This window comes from Fringilla coelebs (assembly GCF_963513975.1).
Source record: "Fringilla coelebs genome assembly, chromosome: 3".
Classification (NCBI taxonomy): Eukaryota; Metazoa; Chordata; class Aves; order Passeriformes; family Fringillidae; genus Fringilla; species Fringilla coelebs.
In genome coordinates, this window is record NC_140030.1 from 142265 (window position 1) to 165235 (window position 22971).

Consider the following 22971-nt stretch of genomic DNA (forward strand, 5'->3'; position numbering starts at 1 on the left):
CAGAGCCCACTTGTCCTTCCGGGGCGGGGGACGGCGGCGGCCACGACGTGACGCACGCGGACCCGGTTGTGGCCCCGCTGCCGCCCAGACGCTCCGCGGGCCCGCGCGGCCTCCCGGCGCTGCACGGCCCGGCGCGGCCCCGGGCGCGCCACAGCAGCAGCAGCAGCAGCGCGGCGGGGCTGGGGGCGCTGCCGGGGCCGGCCGGGGGCAGCGGGCGGGAACGCGCGGGCGGGCGGGGCGCAGACGTGGCGGCGGCACCGGCACCATGCGGGGCGGTAGTGGTGGTGGTGGTGGCGGCGGCGGCGGCGGTGGCTCGGTGGGTGCCTGCAGTCTTTTCACCAATGCTACCGGCGGCTGCGCCGGCGAGCCTGGCTGGTCCGTGGGTCACCGCGAGATGGGTTCCGACGTCGGGATCGCGGCTTCCCCGGACCGCCGGTGGGGCTGTGCGGCCTGGCCCGGCGCGGTGAGCGGCCCTGAGCGGGTGGCGAGCGGGATCGTTCCGGGCTCCTGGGGAGCAGCGGCGGGAGCCGCCTCTCTCCGCCCGAAGGCCAGGCCTGGGGCCAGGCCCGGTTCTGTTCGACCCGGAGGCGGTCAGGAACCCTGAGCGGGGCGCTGCTGGCGCCGGGGGTGCGTTTTGTCCGATATGCCTTCATTGCGGGAGGATCTAGCTGATGAAGTGTGCGGGTAGGAACGGGAACGTGGGGCTGGAACAGGGAATTCCCCAAAGGATACCGAGCCTTCCTGCTCCTCGCGGGAAGAGTCGGGGCCCACAGGATGCCCGGTGTCCCTGCTGGCGCCTTCATCACCTCCAGTTTCCGTTCCAGCTCCTCACCTCGGGGAGTTTCGGTGCTGTGCTTCTGCACCGTATTGCCGGCTGGATGCTGTCTCCAGCCCGTGTTCCAGCTCTCCAGAATGGCCCGCAGTCCATGGGCAGACAGAATTCAGCACTCCCCGTCTTTTCAGGCTCTGGGCCACTGATTCACTTTTTCTCACCTGTTCAAGGAAGGTGACTTTTCTGTTTTCCTTATGTCCAGTGGTTGGGCATTCTTGCATACCTTAGGTCTCTGTTTTTTAAGTAGGAAGTGTATAAATGAAAAAACACGCAGAACTTAAACACCGGTTTCTATAGATGTTTCCTTCATTATTCCTGTTACTAATTTCTCAGAAAGGAAAGCCTGACAGATCATTTTCGCTCTCCTTTTTTATTGCAGATCCTTAACTGTCACCGAAGTTCTTCATAGTAATCTTCACTCTTATGCAAAATTTTTTAGTTATGAAAACCCCATGAATCTTGATACACATGCCATGTTTGTCATTTCGGTTTTTCTAATCCTAGATTAAGCCAGGGAATTGCAGCAGACTCACTCTGTTTATTCATTTTTATCACTATAATTTCATAGGCCTGATTTTTTCTGGCTGCTTCTCAGTGAAGTTTCTACACATTTCTCATGTAGAGATTTCCCAGACAATGCTGTTGATGTTACTGTTTGTGTGTAAATAATGCAAATACAAACATCCAATTGACTTTACTTCCTCGGAGGCAACATTTGATTGTGAAGTCTTTGATCAAGCAGTTGTGACTTTTTTCCTGCTGTTTCCCTAACATTTCCTTGAGGAGACTCACTCTGGGGCTGGAGGGCATAGACACAGTTTAATCATTGGTATTAGTGCCTTCTTAACTGGTGCTTGGGGTGTCTCTCACAGTTGATAGTGTGAATCGCATTTTTCTATGAAGAAGTTAGGTAATTAGCCATAATTTCTTTTTTCTTCTGTTTTGTTTTTTTTTTTTTTGTCTGTATTTTTTTTTTGTTTTGTTTCATTAGATTTTTTTGTTTTTTCAGGATTTTTGTTTTGTTTTGTTTTGGTTGTTGGGTTTTTTGTGGGTTTTTTTGGTTCTTCCAGTCTCTCAGCCAGTTTCTCTTTATGGCAAAATACTACCTTTGTTCCCTAGGTTACAGTTCTGATATTCTTTATACTTCCACTAGGCAGTGATTATTATTTTCTAGTCTGTATAACTACTGGTTTTGTCCTGAGTTTTCTAATGAAGAATGGCGTTCAGTCATTAGTATTTGGAAGAAGGTGGTGGTACGTGTTTGTCCATCCACTAGGAGCAACCTACAGCAAATAAGATGTTCAACTGACTTGTACACATACTTTTACAAAGATGTGTTAAATTGCATGTCTTAATAGGAGCACAGCAATTGATAAGTGACAAAAAAAATTTTTGTTAAATAAGAAAAAGGATTTTTTGATGTGGATAACATGAACATCTGGGCAGTTGATGGGGTATGATGAAGCGAGATAAAAAGGAGGGCATGAAGGAGACTAGAAACAAGGTTCTTAGCAGGGTAAATGGAAGAATTACTTCATTAAGGAAAAATAAGTACTGTGTAAAAGCTAGCTAATTAGTACCTAAAATATTTGTCAAGTGATAAAGTACAGGCAGAAAACATATATGGGTGAATGTACTGGAGACAAAGAACACTCTACCATGTTGCATTGTAGGGGAAGGAGTTCATATGGGGAGTGTGGAGGAGCTCATCCCTGGTTTGATTCCAGTCCAATTCTGCTGGAGTTGGAAAGGTTAAACTCTTCTAGTTGCAGAAAACAGTGATTTATTTTTCAAAGAGTGGTGTATGCACATCCTCAAAGTGATGTGCAGGTGGTTGTGCTTGGCTGCATAGTGAACCATGCTAAAAGAAAACAAATGATGCTGCTAATGTGAATTGTTCTCCCTTTTTAGGACACCAGGACTGGACATCACAGACAGCAGAAGCTCAAGAAGTCCTTAGGAAATAAAAAGTATGTGAATGGTTTTTGTCTAGTTTGATTGAAGGCAAGAAAAAGCTGAGAATATTCTGAATTTTAAGAGCTGCAACAATTTTAATTAATGTGTTGAGAGTCTCAGCTGACTTTACTTACTGGTTTGTAGGAAAAGTGCTTTTCTGGCACTTCAGTGTGTATTAGCTTTCATTTATTTTTTTAAAGGATTTTAGCATTGTGAAGATAAACATTTTAAGTCCAAAACCAAATGGTGCTCTGAAATATGTGTATTTGGGGTGTGATTGCAACTTAAAGACTTTAATTTGAGAAATCCTCTACCCATGCCTCTGCTGTACCTCCTGAAACATAGTATGTAATGACCTGACCTGGTGTCTTCAGCTTTCCCCCCTTATTAATTCCTGGATTGATTGTTAAAGGTGAGCTCCACAGCTCAGAGTATTGACAGAATGGCCATCACAGTCATCACTCAAGTGATCTACTTATTTCAGTTGGTAATTGTAGTAGCAATGGGATACTTTGCAAAATGTGTGTGTTCCCTTTCTTTCCTCCTTATGTAATGGTATTTGCCCAGAGAACAGATACTCTGTGTATCTTTGACACCTCATTCAGTTTGCTGTCATGTACAGGAATGTAGATGTCCAGGCATTTCAAGGCCTGAGAGAAATACTTTGGAACAGTGAAGCAAAATTCCCCCTGATCTCTAAAAAATTTAGTGCTGCTGATTAGTCTAAAGTAGTCATAATGTAGTGTGATTTGTAGGTTGGAAGGTTGTCTTCATTGCTGAAAGCCTTGCTAGTTAAAATTCTTACTGGCATGAAATCTTTAATTGCGTAGTGCCAGCCCTGATTCTGGGAGTAGAGACTGAAGGAGATCTTGCCCTTTGTGGGATGGAAAATGTCTGTTTGGTAATGATAGGCTACCGAAATATTCTTATATTTCAAGGATAAATGCATATTTTTAAATTAAGATTCACTTGCTCCTGCTTCTAAAGTTGAAAGTTTGAGGTAGGAGGAATATTTTTTCTGTTCCTCTTGAGATCTTACTAATGTCATTATCAAAAAGATGTACTGAAAAACAGCACTGAAGACAGTGTTTTATCTTGCTGGCACTTTACAGTTCCCAAAACTCAGGAGATTCAGTGAACGGTGATATTAATTTTCAGAATACTTGGGAAGATGAGAAGGATGTTGTCTGTCAAGTTTATTTTGATTGTGTACTAGTATGCATCCATACACACGGGAATTTGACTTGATGTTTTCCAGATCTAAGCAACTTGAGGAGGTGGAAGCTGCTGTTGTAGGAGTGACCAGTGAGTCTGAGGACACAGTCACCAACATTTCCCCTGCCTCCCCGAAGGCCCCAGTGAATGGGAGTGCAGAGCCCAGGAGCAAGCGGACCATTCGCAGGCCTGCTTACTGGTTGGAAATGAGAGGAATGAAAAACAGTGTGAACAAATCTTCAGAAAAAAAAGGTATTTATTACTGCTGGTCCAAGGCAAAACTGATTTTCTCTCTGGTTCTTCAGTAAGAAATTAGTTTGCTCATGAAAGACATGCTGCAATTCAGCCAAAAATTACAAGCTTGCTAGTGCTGCTCATGTATTAGAAGAAATGAACTTTTGTCACTGCACAAATACGGGTATAGTTCTCTGATATTATACAGTTCCTTTTCAGTCACTTGTCTATTAAAGTATAGAAGAGGTAAGAGTTACACCAGTCATATCAGAAATAAGCTTGAAGAGCTTTAAAAATAGAGCCATCAACACTAAAGATCTGGTTAAGAGGACCATTCAGTAGTATTTGGGATTGGATACAGCTATTGTGGTTGGTAGATTATTTTTTTAAGGATGTCTTCATTTTCTCACATTTGTCAGTTAAATTTTTTTTATTTGAAATGGGTGTGGTTTGGGTCTTAGGTTGTTGCAGGAACATTCAGATTTCCCGGCCTAGGAGCTGTTTTCCAAACTTCTTGTGTGGCAGGGAGCCAAAACTTCAATCTTCTTTAATGCACTTTCTTCTTACCTCTAAGTCAGGATCCGTATTCCATTCTGTTGTGGAGAGAGGCAAATTTGGTAGCTTGATAGAAGTGAGCTTGCTGTAGCTGTACGGAACCAGGTGCAGTCACTAGCCAGACTGAATAAGTGTTCCTGTAGGAGCAACACAGACATACAACAGCCATGAACAGGAGCCACGCAGATCAGCATGCACACCAACAGCACCAACAGCCTCCATCCTCATACACTCAGTCTGCTCAGTGCCTGATCTTTGGATCCCAGTCTCCTCAGTTGCTGGGCCATGGATGCACTGGCCCCTGAGGCCTGCAGAGCCGTGCCAGGGGCAGGTGAAGACCTCCTCACAGGCAGGCTCATAGGCACAGACCCTGCTTGGTGTCAGACATGACAAGATTTGTATACTGACGAGTCACCTATTTACAAGCAGGTGTTCTTTGCTATCCTCTTACACCTCTATTTTCCCGCACTTGATCAGCCCCAAATTGGGTAATTCTGTCCCTTTCCCCTCCTTTGATACCACTCCTGATCATCGTAGTCTTGTGTAATCCTGAATTGTTCTCCACTCAGGTCCGAGATGCTACATAACCCTAGGCAGTAACACCACGCTCTCCCTTCTCACTGTTCCCCCTTCCAAAGGGGGCTTCAGGGAGGGGTTCCCACTGACTTATCCTCATGGGTCTCCTGGGACAGACCCAGGAGAAAACTGTCTGTTTCTTTAAGTCTGTAATTGGTGTTCCCTGCCTGCCATTGTGCTTCTGTGCTCATCTGTATTCATGGAGACAAGATTTTGATAGGCTTGGAAATATTCAGGGCAGGCATGATATTATTTGAGTTTCTGTATGCTCCTTTTTGTGTGAGTGCAGGTGAGATTTTTATAACATAACCTAGTGCTTTCTGCCTCTTTTCCTGAGGATTATTTTTCCAGGCCATTCTGTGGCACTGTTTCTTCCATACCTGCTGTATCACAGTGTTGTAGGCCATGGGGTGCCTAAATGTTGCTGAGCAAGAAGGCAGTGTCCAGTTCACTGGTGCCCAGGTGCCTCACAACAACTACTTTTTTTTTTTTTTTTTTTTTTAATAAGTATGTAATATAAGGATAAGATGAGGCATGAGGCAGCAGTAGACTCAAAGCTGTTATCCAGACTGAATACTGAGACTGAAGCATATCTGTTCTTACTTATCAGGAGAAGTACTGTTGAAAGGCAAGAGGAAATCTGATCAAAGGGAAGGCAGAGATGTTAAAGACTCTCCCAAGAAGAAGCAGAAGATTTCGGGTAATACAAATAACTTGTAATTCCTAATTACAAGCCTACAGGTACTTTGACTTGCCTGCCCAAATGACATCTTCTGGAGTCTTCAAACTCTCTTTCTGATTCTGAATGTTTCGTTCCAGGAAGCCATTGACTAGTGTCTGCTTAATCAGTGGGAGGTGATCTAATTTCAGTCTGTCTTAGAAGTCCAACAAAGGGAGAGAGGAAGGAAATTATGGGAAGTATAGGCCAGTTTGCATCATCTCAATTTCCCAAAGGATTATAGACTAAATAGTTGGACACATTGCTTGTAAACATCTGGAGACTGAGTAGCTGATAACAGCAGTATGGGTTTGTTAAGAGGAAATCAAACCCAAACACTTTTTTATTGCCACAAAGACCAAGGGAAGAAATGTGTGACACCAGAGGCATTTCATTCTTTCAGAAGGTTTGTCAATCAGTGATTAGGTGTAAAGGAAGGTGTACAAGTGGTGAAAGTAGGAGCAGGTGACACAAAAGTGGACATTTGCTGTCCAGTCTTGCAAGGATGATGTTAGGAAAGCTAAAGCCAGCCTGGAGTTGAATCTGGCAAGGCATGTGAACAGCAACAAGAAAGGATTCTACAAATACATGAACAGCAAAGGGAAGACCAGGGAAGCTGTGAGTGCACTGTTCCTCAGAGCAGGGGAGCTGGTGACAAAGGACACAGAAAAAGCTGAGGTACTCAATGTGCCTCTATCAGTTAAAGGAGTCCTTCAGGAATTCTAGGAACCTGAGACCAGACAGAGGGAAAGTCTGGAACAAGGAAGCCCTACACTCAGTGAAAGAGGTCAAGGTTAGGGCACTTAAACTGGATTTACCCAACCATTTGCCTGTAGTCTTGCTTAGGTGGAAAGGTCTGAGAAGACTGGAGGTTAGCCTGTGTGACACCCATCTGCGGGAAGGCTCAGAAGGAGGATCCAGGAAACCACAGACATGTATGTGGCTCTGGCCTTGGTGCCGTGGAAGGTCATGAAGCAGATTATCTTGGGTACTGTCGTGGGGCATCTACAGGACAACATGGTGATGATTAGGCCCAGGCAGAATGGCAGGTACTGCCTGACTCACCTGATGTTCTTGTATGACAAGTTGATGCACTTAACCGATGAGAAAAAGGCTGTGTGGATGTTACTTACCTGGACTTTAGTGGAGCCTTTTGACACCATTTCCCACATCATTCTTCTGGAGAAACTGAATGCTCATGGCTTGGACAGGTACACTCTTTGCTGGTTAGAAAATTGGCTGGATGGTTGGGCCCAGAGAGCCATGGGGCATGGAGTGACATCCATCTGGGGCCGGTCACCGCTTGTCTTCCCCAGGGCCCAGTATTTGGCCAGTCCAGTTTAATATCTTTATTGATGATCTAGATGAGGGGACTGAGTGCACCTTCAGTAAGTTTGAAGATCACACCAAGTGGATTAGGATGTGGATCTGCTGGAGAGCAGGAAGGCTCTGCAGAGGAAATAGGACAGGCTGGAATGATGGGCCAAGGCCAACAGTGTGAGGGTCAACAAGGCAAAGTGCCAGGCCCTGCCCTGGGGTGACTGTAACCCCATGAAGCACTCCAGGCTGGGGCAGAGGTGCTGAAAAACAGTCTGTGAGTGTTGGTCAAGAGTGGCTCAACACAAGCCCAGGTGTGCCCACGTGGGCAAGAGGCGAGCCAGTGGCCGCTGGGCTGTGGCAGCTCTGGGGTGGCAGCAGGGCCAGGGCAGTGCCCGTCCCCTGTGTTGCCACTGCTGGGGCATCTCCAGTGCTGGGGCAGCTCTGGGCTCCTCCTGACAGGAGAGACCTGGAGGGGCTGGAGTGTGTCCAGGGAAGGGAACAGAGCTGGGAACGGGCTGGTGCCCCAGGAGAGGTTGAGGGAGCTGGACAGGAGCTCAGCCTGGAGAAAAGGAGGCTCAGGGGGAACCTTGTGGCTCTGCACAATTCCCTGACAGAGGGTCAGGCTCTGCTTCCATGGAAGTGACAGGACAAGGGGAAATGGCCTCGAATTACACCAGGTTTAGATGTGATACTGAGAGCAATTTTTTGCCCCAAAAGGACTGTCCAGCCTTGACACAGCTGCCCAGAGCAGTGATGAAGTCCCCATCCCTGGAGGGATTTGAAAGGCATGTGGATGTGGCACCTGGGGACATGGGTTAGCAGTAGCCTTGGCAGTGTTGGGGGAACTGTTAGACTTGATGATCTTGGAGGGCTTTTCCAACCTAAACAATTTATGATTCTAAGTCCCGTGGGGCCTGACGGGTTGCACTGAATGCTGAGAGCTGGTTGATGTCATTGTGAGGCCACTCTTGATTATCTTTGAAAGGTGATGGCAACTGGCAGAGGTTCCTGGAGGCTGGAAGAGAGAAAATACCACTTGTATCTTCAAGGACAGAAAGAAGGAAGATCTGGGGAACTACTGGCCAGTCTATCTCACCTCAGTCCTTGGGAAGCTGATGGAGAGAATCATCCTGGAAAGCATTTCCAAACACATGAAGGACAGGATGGGGATTTGGAGTAATCATCATGGATTCATGCAGGGCCAGTCACGCTTAAATCAACCTGATAGCCTTCTACAATGAGGTCACTAGCCTGGTGAAATAGGAGTATAGAAAGACGGTTCATGGAATGTCCCTGTATTCAATTCTGACTGTTGTTTCTGTCACCAAGGGCTTGGAAGTATGTAGACAGCACAAAGCTGAAAGTGACAACAAGTGTACTGGAGAAAAGGCTAAAAGTGAAAGCGGTCTTGACAACAGAGAAACAATTTTAAAATAGAGAAGAGTGTAAAATTAAAGATTATATTGTTTGGGAAGAAACACTGTCACAGCTGAAAAACAATGAGCAGCCTCCCAGGAGCCAGTGCTTCAGAAGAGGATTCAAGACCATAGCAGATCAAAAGCTGACTGGGGACTAGGAGTGTCATAGTGGTTTTTTAAGAAGGCAGATGTTAGCCTGAGAGCTTTGAGGAGGAATGTAGACTTGGGAAGTAATTAGACATGTGAAGTAATTATTTTGCTCTAATGCAGGGTCACCATGGAGTGCTGTTTCCAGAAAGAGGCACTGCAGTTCAGGAGATGTGTGGGACAACTGAAGAGGACAGGGAGATGAGAGCAAACAGCATAACCCATGCTGAAACAATAAGAGTTTTTTAGTCTAAAGAGGACTGGAATGAGTAGAGCTATGAGACTCCCCATGGTCATCATCAGATGGAATCAGCCAAACTGTGCACAAAAGATGTGTCAGTGTGAAGAGTTCCCATCCCCTGAGCTTGGAATATGAACAACCATAGAACTTACAAGTATTTGGGTGGGACTAATGCCTGCCACTATAAATAGATCTTGAAAGGGAGTAGGAAACATAATCTTAACATTGCTTAAAAAAAAAAAAGCATTGAACATTTCTGAATAACTTGGAGACAGCAGACTAAATAGCATCCTTTTAGCAAAAAAAAAGTCTGTTTTTTATTGTAACAAAGCTAGCAGAACTGACTATCCTGGTTTGTCTTGTTTGTGTTATAACAGGGAAAAAACAGCAAACTGGAACAAAACAAAACTCCAGAACAAAACCCCACAGTGTTCAGAAAGAGCCAGAAACATATGACACAGGTAAGAAGAGGCAGTAGCTAAGAGTTGCTCATGAAGCAGATAAAAGATAAATGTGATTCTAGGATTTGAATCTAAGCAACAGCTGTGCTTCTGGTGTTTCCATTCAGTAGTTCACTGTACTGTTGACAAGGAGGAGCTGGCTGCTGTCATGGCACTGTGTCAGTACTGTAGAGTAGGACTGAAAGGACTGCACACTGCCTGAGTGTAGTTCCGTGTGCTCTGGCTATTGCATAATGTAACAGTGAAGGAGAAATCACTTTTTGAACTGAACAAAAGCCTGTTAAAATAGTTGCATTAATAAATGCACTAAAATATTTATCATTTTTACTCAGCAGAATATGTTTGCAGGAAAAACTCCATAGCTGTTGCTGCCAGATCACCTTTCCTGAGAGCCAGAGACCCAAGCAATCTGTCCTAGAAAAATAAAATTAGCCTTGATTCAGTGAGTGGAATAACTTGGAATTTGTAAATCACAGCACTCATTAAACATTCCAGTTTTGTGCCTAGTGCTGTTTGATTGACAAACTTTTCCCCAGGAGAGGGATAGCCTGGGCCTGTTATTATTGGGAAAAGAGGAGAGGCTGTGGATCTTGTTACGGTAAGAATTCAGGCAGATGGCTGCTAAACCACTTTCTTCCCAGAACCCATTTCAGTAATTTATAATTCATGTGGGTTATGCCAAACTTCTGCTTGGGATTTCATGAAGAGGCCAGAAACTGAAAACCATGCCACACAGGGTGCTTTTCCCTGGCTGTTGAGTAACTTGCCCTGGTGGTCCGTGACTGCTTTTACTATGAAAACAGTTTGGCCAAAAGAAAAGCTTACTCAGCATGCTAAACTAATTGTGTGACGGAAATTAACAGGAAAAATGTCCACTGGTCAGATAGAAGAACACACCTTACAAGAGAATGGTAGATCAAAGGGTGTTTGTAAAATGCTCCTTGACAGTGAGTGATGTGTCCCCCTTGTGACAGTCCATACCTGAAGCTGTAAAGGAGCTGCACATGTTGAAGTGCAGCTGGACACAAGTTTGGTATCATGTGACCTGTTTCTTTTTAGGGTTCACTGCACACATTGAAGGAGGAAAAAAAAATAAATGTTGTGTTAGCACTTGTGTTCTAAACATTGTGTTTTGACAGGTAGTATGGAAGAGCAGTGGTCTTTAGAGATTCAGGACAAAGGCCGAGTTACCTGTCCCACATGCCGGGCTGTGGTGAGGAAGACTGTAGAAGGACTGAAGAAACATATGGTGAATTGCAGGAAGGTAAGAACACAAGAGATGAGCAATGGTTTCTTTACTGCTCTTCAGGTTACTGATAGAAATACCTGCCCGTTTTGTGTTGTATTTAAAATCAGTTTCATCTCATCACCATGTCCCTTAGCAAGAGTCCTTTATACATCTGTAAGAACAGTGATTGGTGCTTCTTGCCCAGCCTTTTGCTGGAGGTTTGGGGTAGTGAACAAAGGTGTAGTTATTTCATTGTTCCACTAGATTTTAGACTCCATAAAACCAGTTCTTTGAAGAGAGTTACCACGCCCAAATAAATTGTTTGGCTCTCCTGCTCCTTTCCCCCAAAGAGCTTTCCACTGCTTTGGTTAATTTACGGTTAAATGCACCACATCCTTGTTTATTTCTAGGAAATGTTCACATGTCATCACTGCGGGAAGCAGCTGAAGTCTTTAGCAGGGATGAAATACCATGTCATGGCAGACCATAACAATCAGGTAACACAGCTGCTGTGCATCTGAAGCTTTGGTCCTTTCCTGCTACAGGCAGACACGGAACATGGAGTGCTTTTTTTGAGTGTTCTAGCTGTTCAAATCTAGTTGAACTGTTATTTTTCCAATGAGACTTGATATCTAAAAAACAGTAGAATGTTACCAGAGATGGTAGGCATGCAATCTCATAGAAAGAGGGATGAATTTCTGTTTAGGCTGGTAATAAGTCACACATAAAAGGCATTCCCAATCAGAAGGAAAAATATTAGGCTGCAATTTTCAGTCCTTTGCTAGAAAGGAGGAAGTTTTTCTTCATCCAGAGCAGACTAGATTTGAGGTAAGATAGCAGAAGCAGCAATTAGTTCTCATTTCTCTTTACTTTAAAAATACTAATCTAACACTGGATTAGTACTAATACTACAATCTGCTTTTCCTCTTTGCTCTTACTTTAAAGAAGGCAATGTCTCCTGTTATAGTTGTGAAGAATTAGAACTTTTGAAAAGGTCATTTGGACGTTTGTGTAAAGTTCAGATAATTCACTCTGAATTTTTTTGCATGATTCCCAGTACTGCAGTTTCTGAACCTACAGCTGTATTAGTAAATTATGCAGGCCAGGGATCATGTTCTGGCCCTGAGGATTAGGTCTGTCACTGAGTTCTATCTTTTTACTCAGTCTAGGTGTAATATTAGGTAAAGTAGGAAGTAATATACAGTAACCATCAGAGAGAGAATAAGGGACTTGAGCTGTAGTTCTGCACAGATGAGTAATTGTTACAAGCAGTCTGCTTCACATTAGTCAGGCTGAGTGGAAACAGTAGGACCAGAAAATACTTAAGATGCATCATTTTCTGTCTGTTTACTCCTTTTAAAGATAATTCCTCTTTGGTTTAACCCCAGTCAGCAGCCAAGCCCCATGCAGCTCTTTACTCTCTCCCTTACCTACAGGATGGGGGAGAGAATCAAAGTGAGAAAACTCATGTGCTGAGATAAAGACAGTTCAATAGATAAAGCACACAATCAAAGCAAAGCAAGGAATTCATTCACCACTTTTGTAGGAAGGTCCAGGTATCTCCAGGACACAGGGCTTCATCACACATCGTGGTAGCTTGGTACAGCAAATGCCATCACTTCGAACGTCTGCCCCTTCCTCCTCCTTCCCCCAGCTTTACATGCTGAGCATGGTAGTGTATGCTCTGCAATATCCTCGTGGTCACCTGGGGTCAGCAGTATGCTCTGCAATATCCTTGTAATCAGTTGGGCTTGGCTGTCCCAGATATGTCCCCTCCCAGCTGCTCGTGCACTGCTCCAGGGCACTCCAGCAGAGCAGCACGAGAAAAGCCCTTAGCACTGTGCAGGGACTGCTCAGCAGCAGCAAACCATCTCTGAGCTATCAGCCCAGTTCTCAGCATAGATCCAAAACACAGCCCCACACCAGCTGTCACCTCAGCAAAACCAGCAGAGATACAGAAAGTCATCATTATACTAAATACATGTCTGTAAAATTGTTAAGTTGTAGAGATTTAATTATTTTAGAAGCTTTCCTCCCCCAGTGTGAGTAGTGAATTCTCTGTGAGGAGAACTGTAAATGCTGAGTATCCTGTGTTTTTCATTCATCTTTCTGCTGTGCTTTAGCCAGTTATGAAGGAGGGAGAAGAATTGGATGAGCAGCTTGAGCGCGACCGCCTTCGGAAGGTTTTGAAGCGAATGGGAAAACTAAAGTGTACAAGGGAGGTAAGCTGCATTGTGCAAAGTGTCAATTAAGCAGCAGTGTTGTATGCATAGACATGAAATGTGAGAGTGCTGTTGAGTGTGCTCTGGTGCTGGCCAAAGCAAGATTTGTTTCAAGATCCCGGCTATGCTTTTAAGGCAGAGTAGCATAGAATCATAGAATGGTTTGGGTTAAAAGAGACCTTTAATAGTCATTTCAGTGCCAATTCTTTGTTGCAGATTTTGTCTGCCCAGATAGACTAACATTAAAGTTTTCTACCTGCCTGTCTCTGCTCTGTCAGGATAAGTGCTAGTACTTTGGTCAGCAAACTGTGGATCCTGTTCACACTGGGGATGTAATCCCTTGAAGAACGGTTTTCTTCTATGTATTTTCCTTTTGTGTTGGCAGGGCTGCACAGGCAGCTTCACCAGCATAATGGGATACCTATATCATATTAAAAAATGTGGGAAGGCTGCCTCTGAGCTGGAGAAAATGGCTATGAAGTGCCATCACTGCGGGAAAGCATACAGATCAAAGGCAGGACTTGTCTACCACCTCCGATCGAAGCACGGGCCGGTGAGTGCACCCTGCAGTGGTATCAGGAGACCGGGGTAGGACTTCAGCCACTCAGGCTTGAGACATGTGTAGGCTTTTGTCTGCTACTTTGTTGGGTAATTACAGACCACAAATGTTTGCATTTTTCCTGCCCCTGGATTATTTTGTCCTTGATAGTTTCCTTCTAGCAGCAGCTGTTGCTTGTCTATGACTAGGATTAAGTTTTTAATAGTAAATCAGCGTGGCAGAAAATTACCTGACTTCTGCTCTATGAAAGAGTGATGCTAACATAACCTGAGATCCTTTCCTTTGCTCTTAAAATACTCATCATTGGAGCAGAACAGGCAGCCTTGTTGTCCATGAGGGTTTTACAGTAAATGATGGAATACCTTTCAAGACTAGCAACTGCATCAAGCTCTCTGCTTGAGCCTCACTGCTGTGATCCCTGTGAGCAGTTCTGGGGGTCTGTCTGACCAATGGGATGCACTTCTGTCCTGTATCTGTGACACTAAAGCATAGCTGATGCAGCCTGTTTATGAGGAGTTCAGCAAAACATTTATTCTCAGTATTTAGTGTGACTGAAATAGGAAGTAGTGAAAGAGACTCACCTTTTTGAGCCTTCATTGCAGGTCACTTTCCTCCATGAGGAGAGAAGAACAGAGAACCTGAAAGAAATGAAACGGGAGCAAAACAGCGCAGGCAGAGTTCAGAGGAGGTCTGCAAAGGTGGCAATCTACTATCTCCATGAGCTGGCAGGAGAAGAGCTGGCCAAAGAGTGGCCCAAAAGAAAAGTTCTGCAGGACTTGATTCCAGATGACCGGAAGGTACAAGGCCTTAAAAATGCTCTATAAGGGTTTAAGTTTATACCTCCACATCTAATGAGTCTTGTACTGGCTCCTACCCCATGTTTATGGCACATGGAAAGCAGTGTGTTGTGTGGGGGATTGGGTTCTGCTCTCTCTCTCTCTCTCTCTGTCTCTCTGTCTCTGTCTCTCTCTCTCTCTCTCTCTCTGTCTCTCTCTCTCTCTCTCTCTCTCTCTCTCTCTCTCTCTCTCTCTCTCTCTCTCTCTCTCTCTCTCGCAGTGTTTCTGCAGCAGCAGTTGCCATGGTGCAGTGTTTTGTTCAGGCAGGCTGTAATGACTGTAGAGTCCTGTTGCTGGAATTCCCAGGGGGCACAAGGAACATGGGCTATCATAGACTCGGATCACTCCTGCCATGCTGTAAGGCCCCAGCAATCCTTCCAGTCTCTGATACATGCTGTGCTATTTCACAGTGCTTTAGACGTCAGAGTTTCCAGTAGTGTCCTTTAGGCTGTGAGTGAAAGCCAAAGGAAAATAATGGATCTCAGCAGGGTAAGGACATTTAGAGCAATTGTTGTAGTCAAGGCAATGGGAGGTTTCAGATTCTAAATTTGGGGGGGGGGGTTTCTAGATTAAGTTATGTTTCTAGAGAGTTGGTGAGACAAGAGAACATTCATTATTGGGAGTTTGCTGGTTAGAGTAGGAGAAGAGATAGCACTTCTGTCTCAGCCTAGAAGAGGAAATTCTGCATAGCCAGCATTACTTCTAGCTCTCGATTCCATCTTTGTCCCAGCTGAAGTACACTCGTCCTGGACTGCCCACATTTAGTCAAGATGTGCTGTGCAAATGGAAAACGGAGATTAAGATGTACCGAAGAGTCCACTGCCCAAATCAGGTAATCTTTAACTGTTTCTGAAGCCCCAGAGGGGATAGATAGGTCTGTATGAGCCAACAGCTTCCCACAACCCTGAAACTGCAGTTAGTCTCTCTGTGGGAGACAAATCCTGCTCCATCTCAATATGGTTGTTTAGTGTAATCAAGGCCCTGTTTAGTCTTGGGGATGTCTGGGGATGTTCCTTTTGTCTTTTGCATCAAAGTGCCCTGGGGATGATCCTTTTGGAAATGTGTGTGAACACCTGAGAGCCAGGGACTTGGTGTCATACTGGTACAGTTTTCTCATCCAGGTGGGCAGTTGGTCCATTTGGAGGTTTGAATGGTGGAAAAATGACAGGCCTCTGCCATTCTATCTAAATCTATTCATAGAAGGAAGGAGTAGAGTTGGAAATACAAGAGTGAAGAGACAGTGCTGGGACAGCACCTAAGTTTTCTTCATTGTACTATACCAGCTTTAAGGTCTTTTCAACCTGGCCTTGAGCATTTCCAGGCATGGGGCAGCCACAGCTTCTCTGGGCAACCTCTGCCAGGGCCTCAGCCCCCTGACAGGGAAGGATTCCTTCCAGTCCTGCCCTCTGGCAGTGGGAAGCCATTGCCCCTTGTCCTGTCATTCCAGGTCCTTGTCCAAAGTCCCTCTCTGGCTCTCTTGTACCCCTTGGACTGGAAAGCTTAGTTTTTCACAATGCCTAACAACAATCACCAGTCAGATCTAGTGGGAACAAATGGCCCCAGTGGTGGACATCTCCATGTGGTGCATGCTGTCAGAGCCAAGGATCAGTGGCAGCTGCCCTCTGGGTTTGGTGTGCCAATGGTGCCTTCCCCCTGCCCTCCCCTACCCTACCCCCAGCACTCTCTCCCCAGTATTCAGGCTAGCATCGTTTTCAAGATCAGAATTGCTGCCCTGTGTTGTCTGTGGAGAGTCTGCAGAGAGCAGCTGTCATGTGTCACCAGCCAGTGACCCAGCAGCGTGTCTTGCTCCTGCCTCCTGTTCTGGGAGCTGGTCTGAAGGCTGAGCACAGTGTGGTGCCCCATGGGCGAGGCCTCTAAAGCTGCTCTTTAGCTGAGATCAGGGCTGTGGGATGCTGTGCTCCTGCTCGGTGACAGTAGACATGAGCAGTGCAGGAGGGAGAAATGTCTTGGACCTGCTCTGTGTGCTCTACTTGAAATTTTTCTCCATTGCACTTCAGGCAGAAAGCAAACTGTCATTTTAGTCAGGCTGTTGATAGACCATGAGAGTAACTGTCACAGGAGTCTTTTTTTATGTCCAAGTGTGCTCAGAAACTGGAAATATAAATACAAAGGTTACTCTTCTAATGGTCTTCTTATCAGAAGCATTCTGGCTGTGGAGGATTGGTATCTGTCTCCCTCTACCTCTCTTCTGCACTTTTGGGATTGGCCTCCAGACATAATAATGCTTTATTGTCCAGGAAGAAGTGATTTCTTGCTAGCATGTAGTTCACATTTGGCTTTTTTTACTTTTTCAGGGTTGTGAATCTGTGTATGGCAGTGTCTCAGGACTCAAGTCTCACCTTGGCACGTGCACCTTGGTTGGTAGCCTTCCTCTTAATAGCCCCACTGTCCCTGTCCCTCTGATAACCCTTTGCTCAAGCTCTTGTCCTGCCACCTGCTGATCTGAGATCCTCACAACTTCATGGATTCATGGAATGGTTTGGGTTGGAGGGGCATTTAAAAATCACCTTGTTTCAGCCCCCAGTTTGGGTGCTCCCTTATGTGCTAAGGTTGTAGCCATTGTAAACAATACGTGAGAGCAGGAGAAAGCTTTACTGGCATTCCTTTTAATGACACAACAGTTCCACCTGTAGGGTCACAGCTACAAGAGCAGCTTTTCCAGGTGCACTGCTGGAGACCTGATGGCATCTCAGAGAGCAGTCCTGTGCTTCATGGGCACAACTGCTCACTCATGTCAGTGCTGCTGTAGCTAAAGCTGTCTGATATGGATGAGAGCTTCTAGTTTTTATTGCTGGGTTCTATCTGAGCAAGATTTAAATGAAATATATAGGTTTATCAGCCTCCTGGTCCAACAACTCTTGATGGAATTTTGTTTGTTTGTTTTGATGCCAGGGAGACTTTGTGGCTGGTAAATACAAGTGTCTCCTGTGTGAGAAGGAGTTCATTTCAGAGAGTGGGGTCAAGTATCACATCAACTCTGTGCACGCTGAGGTAAGGCAGGCAGAATGGAACCTCAAACTCAGGATGTTGGAGGTGGGAAGAGTGTCTTAAGAAGAAAATGCTGGATGTGTGCCATGTTTTACTTTTTCCTTGCTTACTGTTGAGAACAGGGTCATTAAACTTAGCTGGTCTTATGTGTTAGTCTGGGGAGTAAGTGTTGTGTCATGTCACATGCCTTGTCCCAAGCTGCCGCTGCTCTGTTCAGCTCTGCAGCATTTCCTGTGCCTTTAACTAAGCAAATGTCAAATCAAATCTGAATCCTCTGAGACAGAGTGACACCTAGGGAGGCACATCAAAGAACATAGCATTGTTAGGCAGTTGTCTTTCCAGATCTTACCTTTCAGGGAAACCTTGTCCCACAAGGCAGCTATATTGTAAACCCTGATAGGCTTTATTTGGTATTTCCACCACAATCTGATTTTATAGATTCCCCCAAGTACCAACCTGTTGTCTTCTAAACCTGCAGGACTGGTTTGATATGAATACAACCACCACCAAAAGCTTTGAGAAGCTAATGAAAATTCGCCAAAGGGAAGAGCAGAAGAAACAACGGAAGAAACGTTCTTTGACCAGGGGCAAAAAGAAGAGAGCTGGCAGCCTGGCTGCCAAGAAGCTCCCTGCTGTTGGAGCTGAAAAAACAAGGAGAAGTAAGAGAGGTTGTCCACAACGAGCAGACAACGAGAGCGCGAGCAGTGAGGAAGGGGCACCCCAAGTTGCACAGAAAGCTGAAGTTCCAAAAACCAGCCGCAAGCGAGGCCGAAGTAAATCCCTAGAAGATGAGAAGGAGTGATCCTAAAGTTTTTCAGTTACAAGCCCCACTTCTGTCAGGCTCATAACCCACAGCACTAATATAAGCAACTGAATGTCTTTGAGACTGTGACTCGGTTCTACAGGTGACTTTGATATTGAAACATCTGGTCAGTTGTGAGGAATTCAAACCAAAGCTGTGGTGCAGAGGCTGCTTCTGCCAGTGGAGTTCCTTTGGACAGTGGCACTCACAGTGTGATTCCTGCTCTGGTTGCAGTCTCGGTTTGGTCATACTAGTTGCTTGTATAGTGGTTTCCAGTACAGCAAGTGTCTGTTTTGTCATCTTCCTCTGATGTGTGAGATCAGGGTTCTTTTTTACAGTTCTTCTCAAAAGGGACTGACTAGCACAATGTTTAGGTCTCTTCAACAGGGAAGTCCTTTCTTGCACAGAATGCACCCACGCTAAACATGAGAACAGAGCTGTGCAGAATGCAAAGACTCTGGCTTGCCCTGTCACTCTCCTGTCTGTTGTCAGCAAGGCTGCCACAAAAGAGACCTTCTCAGTGTTTGCTGTATCCTGTTGCACAAAACTCTATTTCATACCCCGGCGTTTAGGCTCAGCACCAGACAGCACCAGACTTGGAAGGGATGGAAGGTCATTATTACCCTTGTCAGGAACACGCTGTTCCTCCTGCATCTGTCTCCTGTAATGCTGGACATTAAACATGTGTAGAAAGTCTTCCAGTGCTGCAACAACTGAATACTCTCAAGCCTTTGGAGATTCCAGCCTTTTAGAGACCTCGGTAACTGATGTACTGAGATGGCCTTTGTGTGCCCTCTGAAACCCACCTGTTCCACGCTCACCTGGGAGACATACTGCAACACAGTGCATCCCTACATGAGCAGCCTGCTAGTGCTGTGACCAGGTTCCACGAAGCTGCCTTGCCTTCATGTGGTTCTTTGTCATGCCAGTGCTCCCACAGTGTCTTTTCCCCTTGCTCTGCAGATACCCCCTTCATTATCCTTACATAACCTGTTTCTTTTCAGTATCGCCTCTCTGTGCAAATGAGATCTATTAGCAGGGGCTTCCCTGTGTAGAAAAGGTTAAAAGAAGAGGGGTCACCATTTTAAGTCATGTTTTTGGCATTGTCTCTGGATCATAAGGCATTATATCTTCCTGTCTCTATAAATCATAGAATGTTAAGGGATTGGAATGGACCGTAAAGATCACTTAGTCTCACCCCCTGCTGCCACAAGCAGGGACATGTCCCACTATACCAGGTTGCTCAAGGCTTTAACCAGCCTGGCTTTGAACACTGCCAGGGCTAGGGTATCCACAGCCTCCCTGGGCAACCTGTTCAGTGTCTGAATGCAGCAGATGTCATAGAAGCTAGCAGGAAGCAGCAGCGCAGGCAGTCCTGTTTTTCAAAGAATGAGTTCTCCAGACTTTGTCATCCAAAGACCCGCCATACCAGAAAATTGCAAAATTTACACTGTCTGACAAAGTTGCTGGTGCTGAAATTCCCAGGGAGGGCATTGCAGTATGTGAGGAACAGGCAGATTTGTACATGTGTGTTAGTACCAGCACAATCCCATTGTTCCTGACAGTAGGGAATACTGTAGGGCCAAGGTGGTCTCCAGAACTTTCTTTGGAACCAGGTGTTCCTGCGTTAGCAGGTGCTGTGCTGAAAGCAGATGTGGAGACTATACAGGGTGTGTAGAGTCTACAGTGAGATGGGCAAGATCAGAAGAGAACAAAATAAAATGTCACCAGTGCGAGAATCTGGTTTCTTGTCTGTTTGTTGTGTGGTGTTCTTGGTGCCATCCCTCCTCCCCCAGCACAGCCCAGCCTGCTGCAGGGCTGTCCTACCTGCAGGGCTGTTCTGCAGGGTTGCCCTGCATACTCTGGTACTGTTCAGCTGTCTTTGTGGTTTCTCTTCAGAACTCCACAGTGCTGTACTTGGAGCAAACATTCACTGCATTCCCACTGAGTACAATAAACCCAGGAATTAAAGAAGGTTTTTCATAGTGGTTTTTAGTCGAGAGTCCTGTTTCCTGTAATTTATGAGTTACTAGCTAGACCTGCTCTCTAGACATGAATACTGTAACCACTTGGGTTTTGTAGTTACTTCAGTAAAATGCTCTCCACATAACATGGCACATGGAAAAAAGCATTCTCCAGGGATCCATCCCTGTCCATCAGCACAACAGCAGATTGTTTGTGGGATTGGCTCAAGCTGGTATGAGGTGTTGGCACTGTTGTCATTGCACTGCTTGTGAAGAGAGAGATCTGTCCTGGAGCTCCTGCATCCTGCTGCAGTGGGGCCAAGGCAGCCGTGCTCCAGTGCTCTGAGGGCAGAGGATCCAGCAGAGGCAGAACCGCCTCCCTCGGCTGCTGTGCACGCTGCTGGAGAGGCAGCCCCGGACCCTGCTGGTTTCTGGGCTGCTAGTGCACGTGACCAGGTTGTGTTATCCCAGTTTTGTTATCCCTAGGACCTTGTCCCCCAGGCTGCTCTCCATCCATGGATTCCCCAGGTTTTTCTGTGTGACATCCCTCTCCTCCAGAAAATCAGTTGTACCAAACAGCTCAGATGGGCAACAGGCCCTGGAGGAACGCTGCCCACTGCCCCAGCAAACTGGTCCTTGCTGTTACCAATTCTATTTCAGCAAGTACATGTTTAGGAAGAGATCCCGTTTTGAAGGACTCAGAAGTGACAAAAGAGACCAGCTTGTCACTCAATACTTGTTGCAGTGGTTCATTATACTAAAAATGTTGTGTCTTCTCATTGGAATTTGTTTTATTTCAGCCTCTGTATCCCATACTGTTGAGTCCTGGTAACGAAAATTGCTTTAGGGTAGCAGAAATTTCTTCCTGCATATTTGTAGTCATAATTAACTCCATACATAATTTGCTGTATGAACTAAAGAGGCTTGCTAGTCTCAGTCAAAACAGGTTTTTCTTTTTTTTCCTGTTGTGTATTGTTCTTTGCTGACATGCTATATATCGATTGGTGCATTTTTCACTTTTTAAGTCCAGAGGGATGAACCAGGAACCAGCTGCAGTGTTCTGTAACAGTCTGGTTTATGTAAGATATGAGGTTGACCTCGCTCTGCTCTCACATACTTCTTTTTGTCCTCAACTCCCTCACTACACTGTTAATGTTCGCTTTTACCCTCTTAAGCACATTTTTCAGTTGTTCTGCAAATGCCTCTGAGGACTCAATTTCTTTTGTTTCTAGAAACTCAATCGGGTTTAAGGCCAGACAGCACATGATGAACATGTTCTGAAACATTGTGGTGTATTTCACACAACTACTCTAGCAGGTACCTTAATAACTATGTTTTGTACAGTAACTTTTCCAGAAAGCTTGGGTTTAATATGCAGATTCTCTTTGCAATTGTTATGTAATTTCATTAACATTATTGATGATGTCAAATAGCTGCAGACTATGGGATTCTCTAGGACAAATCCTTATTTACAATTACTTAATATCAAGCATTTAATGTATTCCACTGATGCTTGTATAACATGTGGGGCCAAAAACAAGGCCTTAGAGAAATTTACAATGTCAACAGCTACTTTTACCAAAATGGACTTGTAATTAATTAAAGAATAATATTTACAGAAAACTCTTCTCTGTGAAACCACATTGGCTGGGTCTTACTTATGATGCCCTTTGATGTCAGTTGTTGGTGTGTCTGGCAGACAGACTAAGCTGTACTTAAACTCATCACACAGTTTGTCTTTTTTTAAATATTGGCACACTCAAGTTTTGCTTTGGGAGCCTGGAGGGTTTTTTTTTGGAGGAGGAGGAGGAGGAGGAGAGAGAATATATTTCAGTTTGGGAGGTGTTCAGTTGTTCTGTTTTGATTTTTCTTAATCCTTAAGGATTTCCCCATTGTTCCAAGATTTGTTAAATGTCATTAATAATTCAGTAATTTTCATAAGATCACTTACCATCCTTCCTGCAAGTTATGCAATGCAGTAGCTTTAAGGTTTAAGCTCTTTTAAAAATGCCATTTAATAATGTTTCAAAAAAATGGAGCTGTTTTGTTGAGAGGAAACTGTGACACGGGGTGCACTTCACACAGAGATATCCAGTGCAGTTTGTGATTCTTGCCTGTATGGAACAGTCTGGTGCTGAGTGTGGCATGTGAGAGTGAAATCATTGCAGTCGTGCACTTAACTCTCTCACTGTCAGGTTGGGGTACATCCCATTAGTTTGTCATTTCTCTATTGGTAAGGACACCACACCTGTGCCAGGCCAGCTCTTCCTCTGCTTCACTTTCCTTGGAGTGACATTACCTATAAATCAAATGTTTCCCTGTACCACTGCAGGTATTTGGGAGCAGAGCCATGGCCAGGGACCAGCTTCTGGAGCAGTCTGGTCCTAGGTGCTTGTCCGGTGACCTTCCTGGCAATTGGGGGGTTAATGTCATCCTGGGATGCTGTGGGATTGATGCTGCTAATGAAACCAGCACTAAGCATGACATTATTTCTTCAAGTGTGGCTTGGCTCTGAAAGCCAGCTGCTTTCAAAATTAAGTAGGTCAATCTTCTCATTAAAGTATAGTGGAATGAGAGTGAGATTGGAGGGGCGGTGACTATATTGGACAGCTCTGCTGAGACATTAATTAGCACAGTGTCCTCTTTTATGCATGCTGTATCAGGTCCAAAAACCCATC

General features: G+C 45.2%; 1 protein-coding gene across 2 annotated transcripts; it reads left to right on the top strand.

Moving 5' to 3' along the window:
* Positions 1 to 107: 107 nt before the first annotated feature.
* On the top strand, positions 108 to 21840 carry ZNF512 (zinc finger protein 512). Of its 2 annotated transcripts, none has more exons than XM_084203111.1 (14): positions 108 to 316; positions 2744 to 2802; positions 4047 to 4255; positions 5979 to 6068; positions 9590 to 9673; positions 10813 to 10937; positions 11312 to 11398; positions 13025 to 13123; positions 13509 to 13676; positions 14285 to 14479; positions 15249 to 15350; positions 16834 to 16896; positions 17432 to 17530; positions 18006 to 21840. In XM_084203111.1, exons 1-14 carry the CDS (start codon positions 266 to 268, stop codon positions 18327 to 18329), a joined length of 1755 nt encoding a protein of 584 aa, XP_084059237.1. In that variant the 5' UTR covers positions 108 to 265; the 3' UTR covers positions 18330 to 21840. The 2 variants fall into 2 exon arrangements, with proteins under 2 accessions (XP_084059237.1, XP_084059236.1); XM_084203110.1 differs by lacking the exon at positions 108 to 316 and adding an exon at positions 333 to 463.
* Positions 21841 to 22971: the final 1131 nt, after the last annotated feature.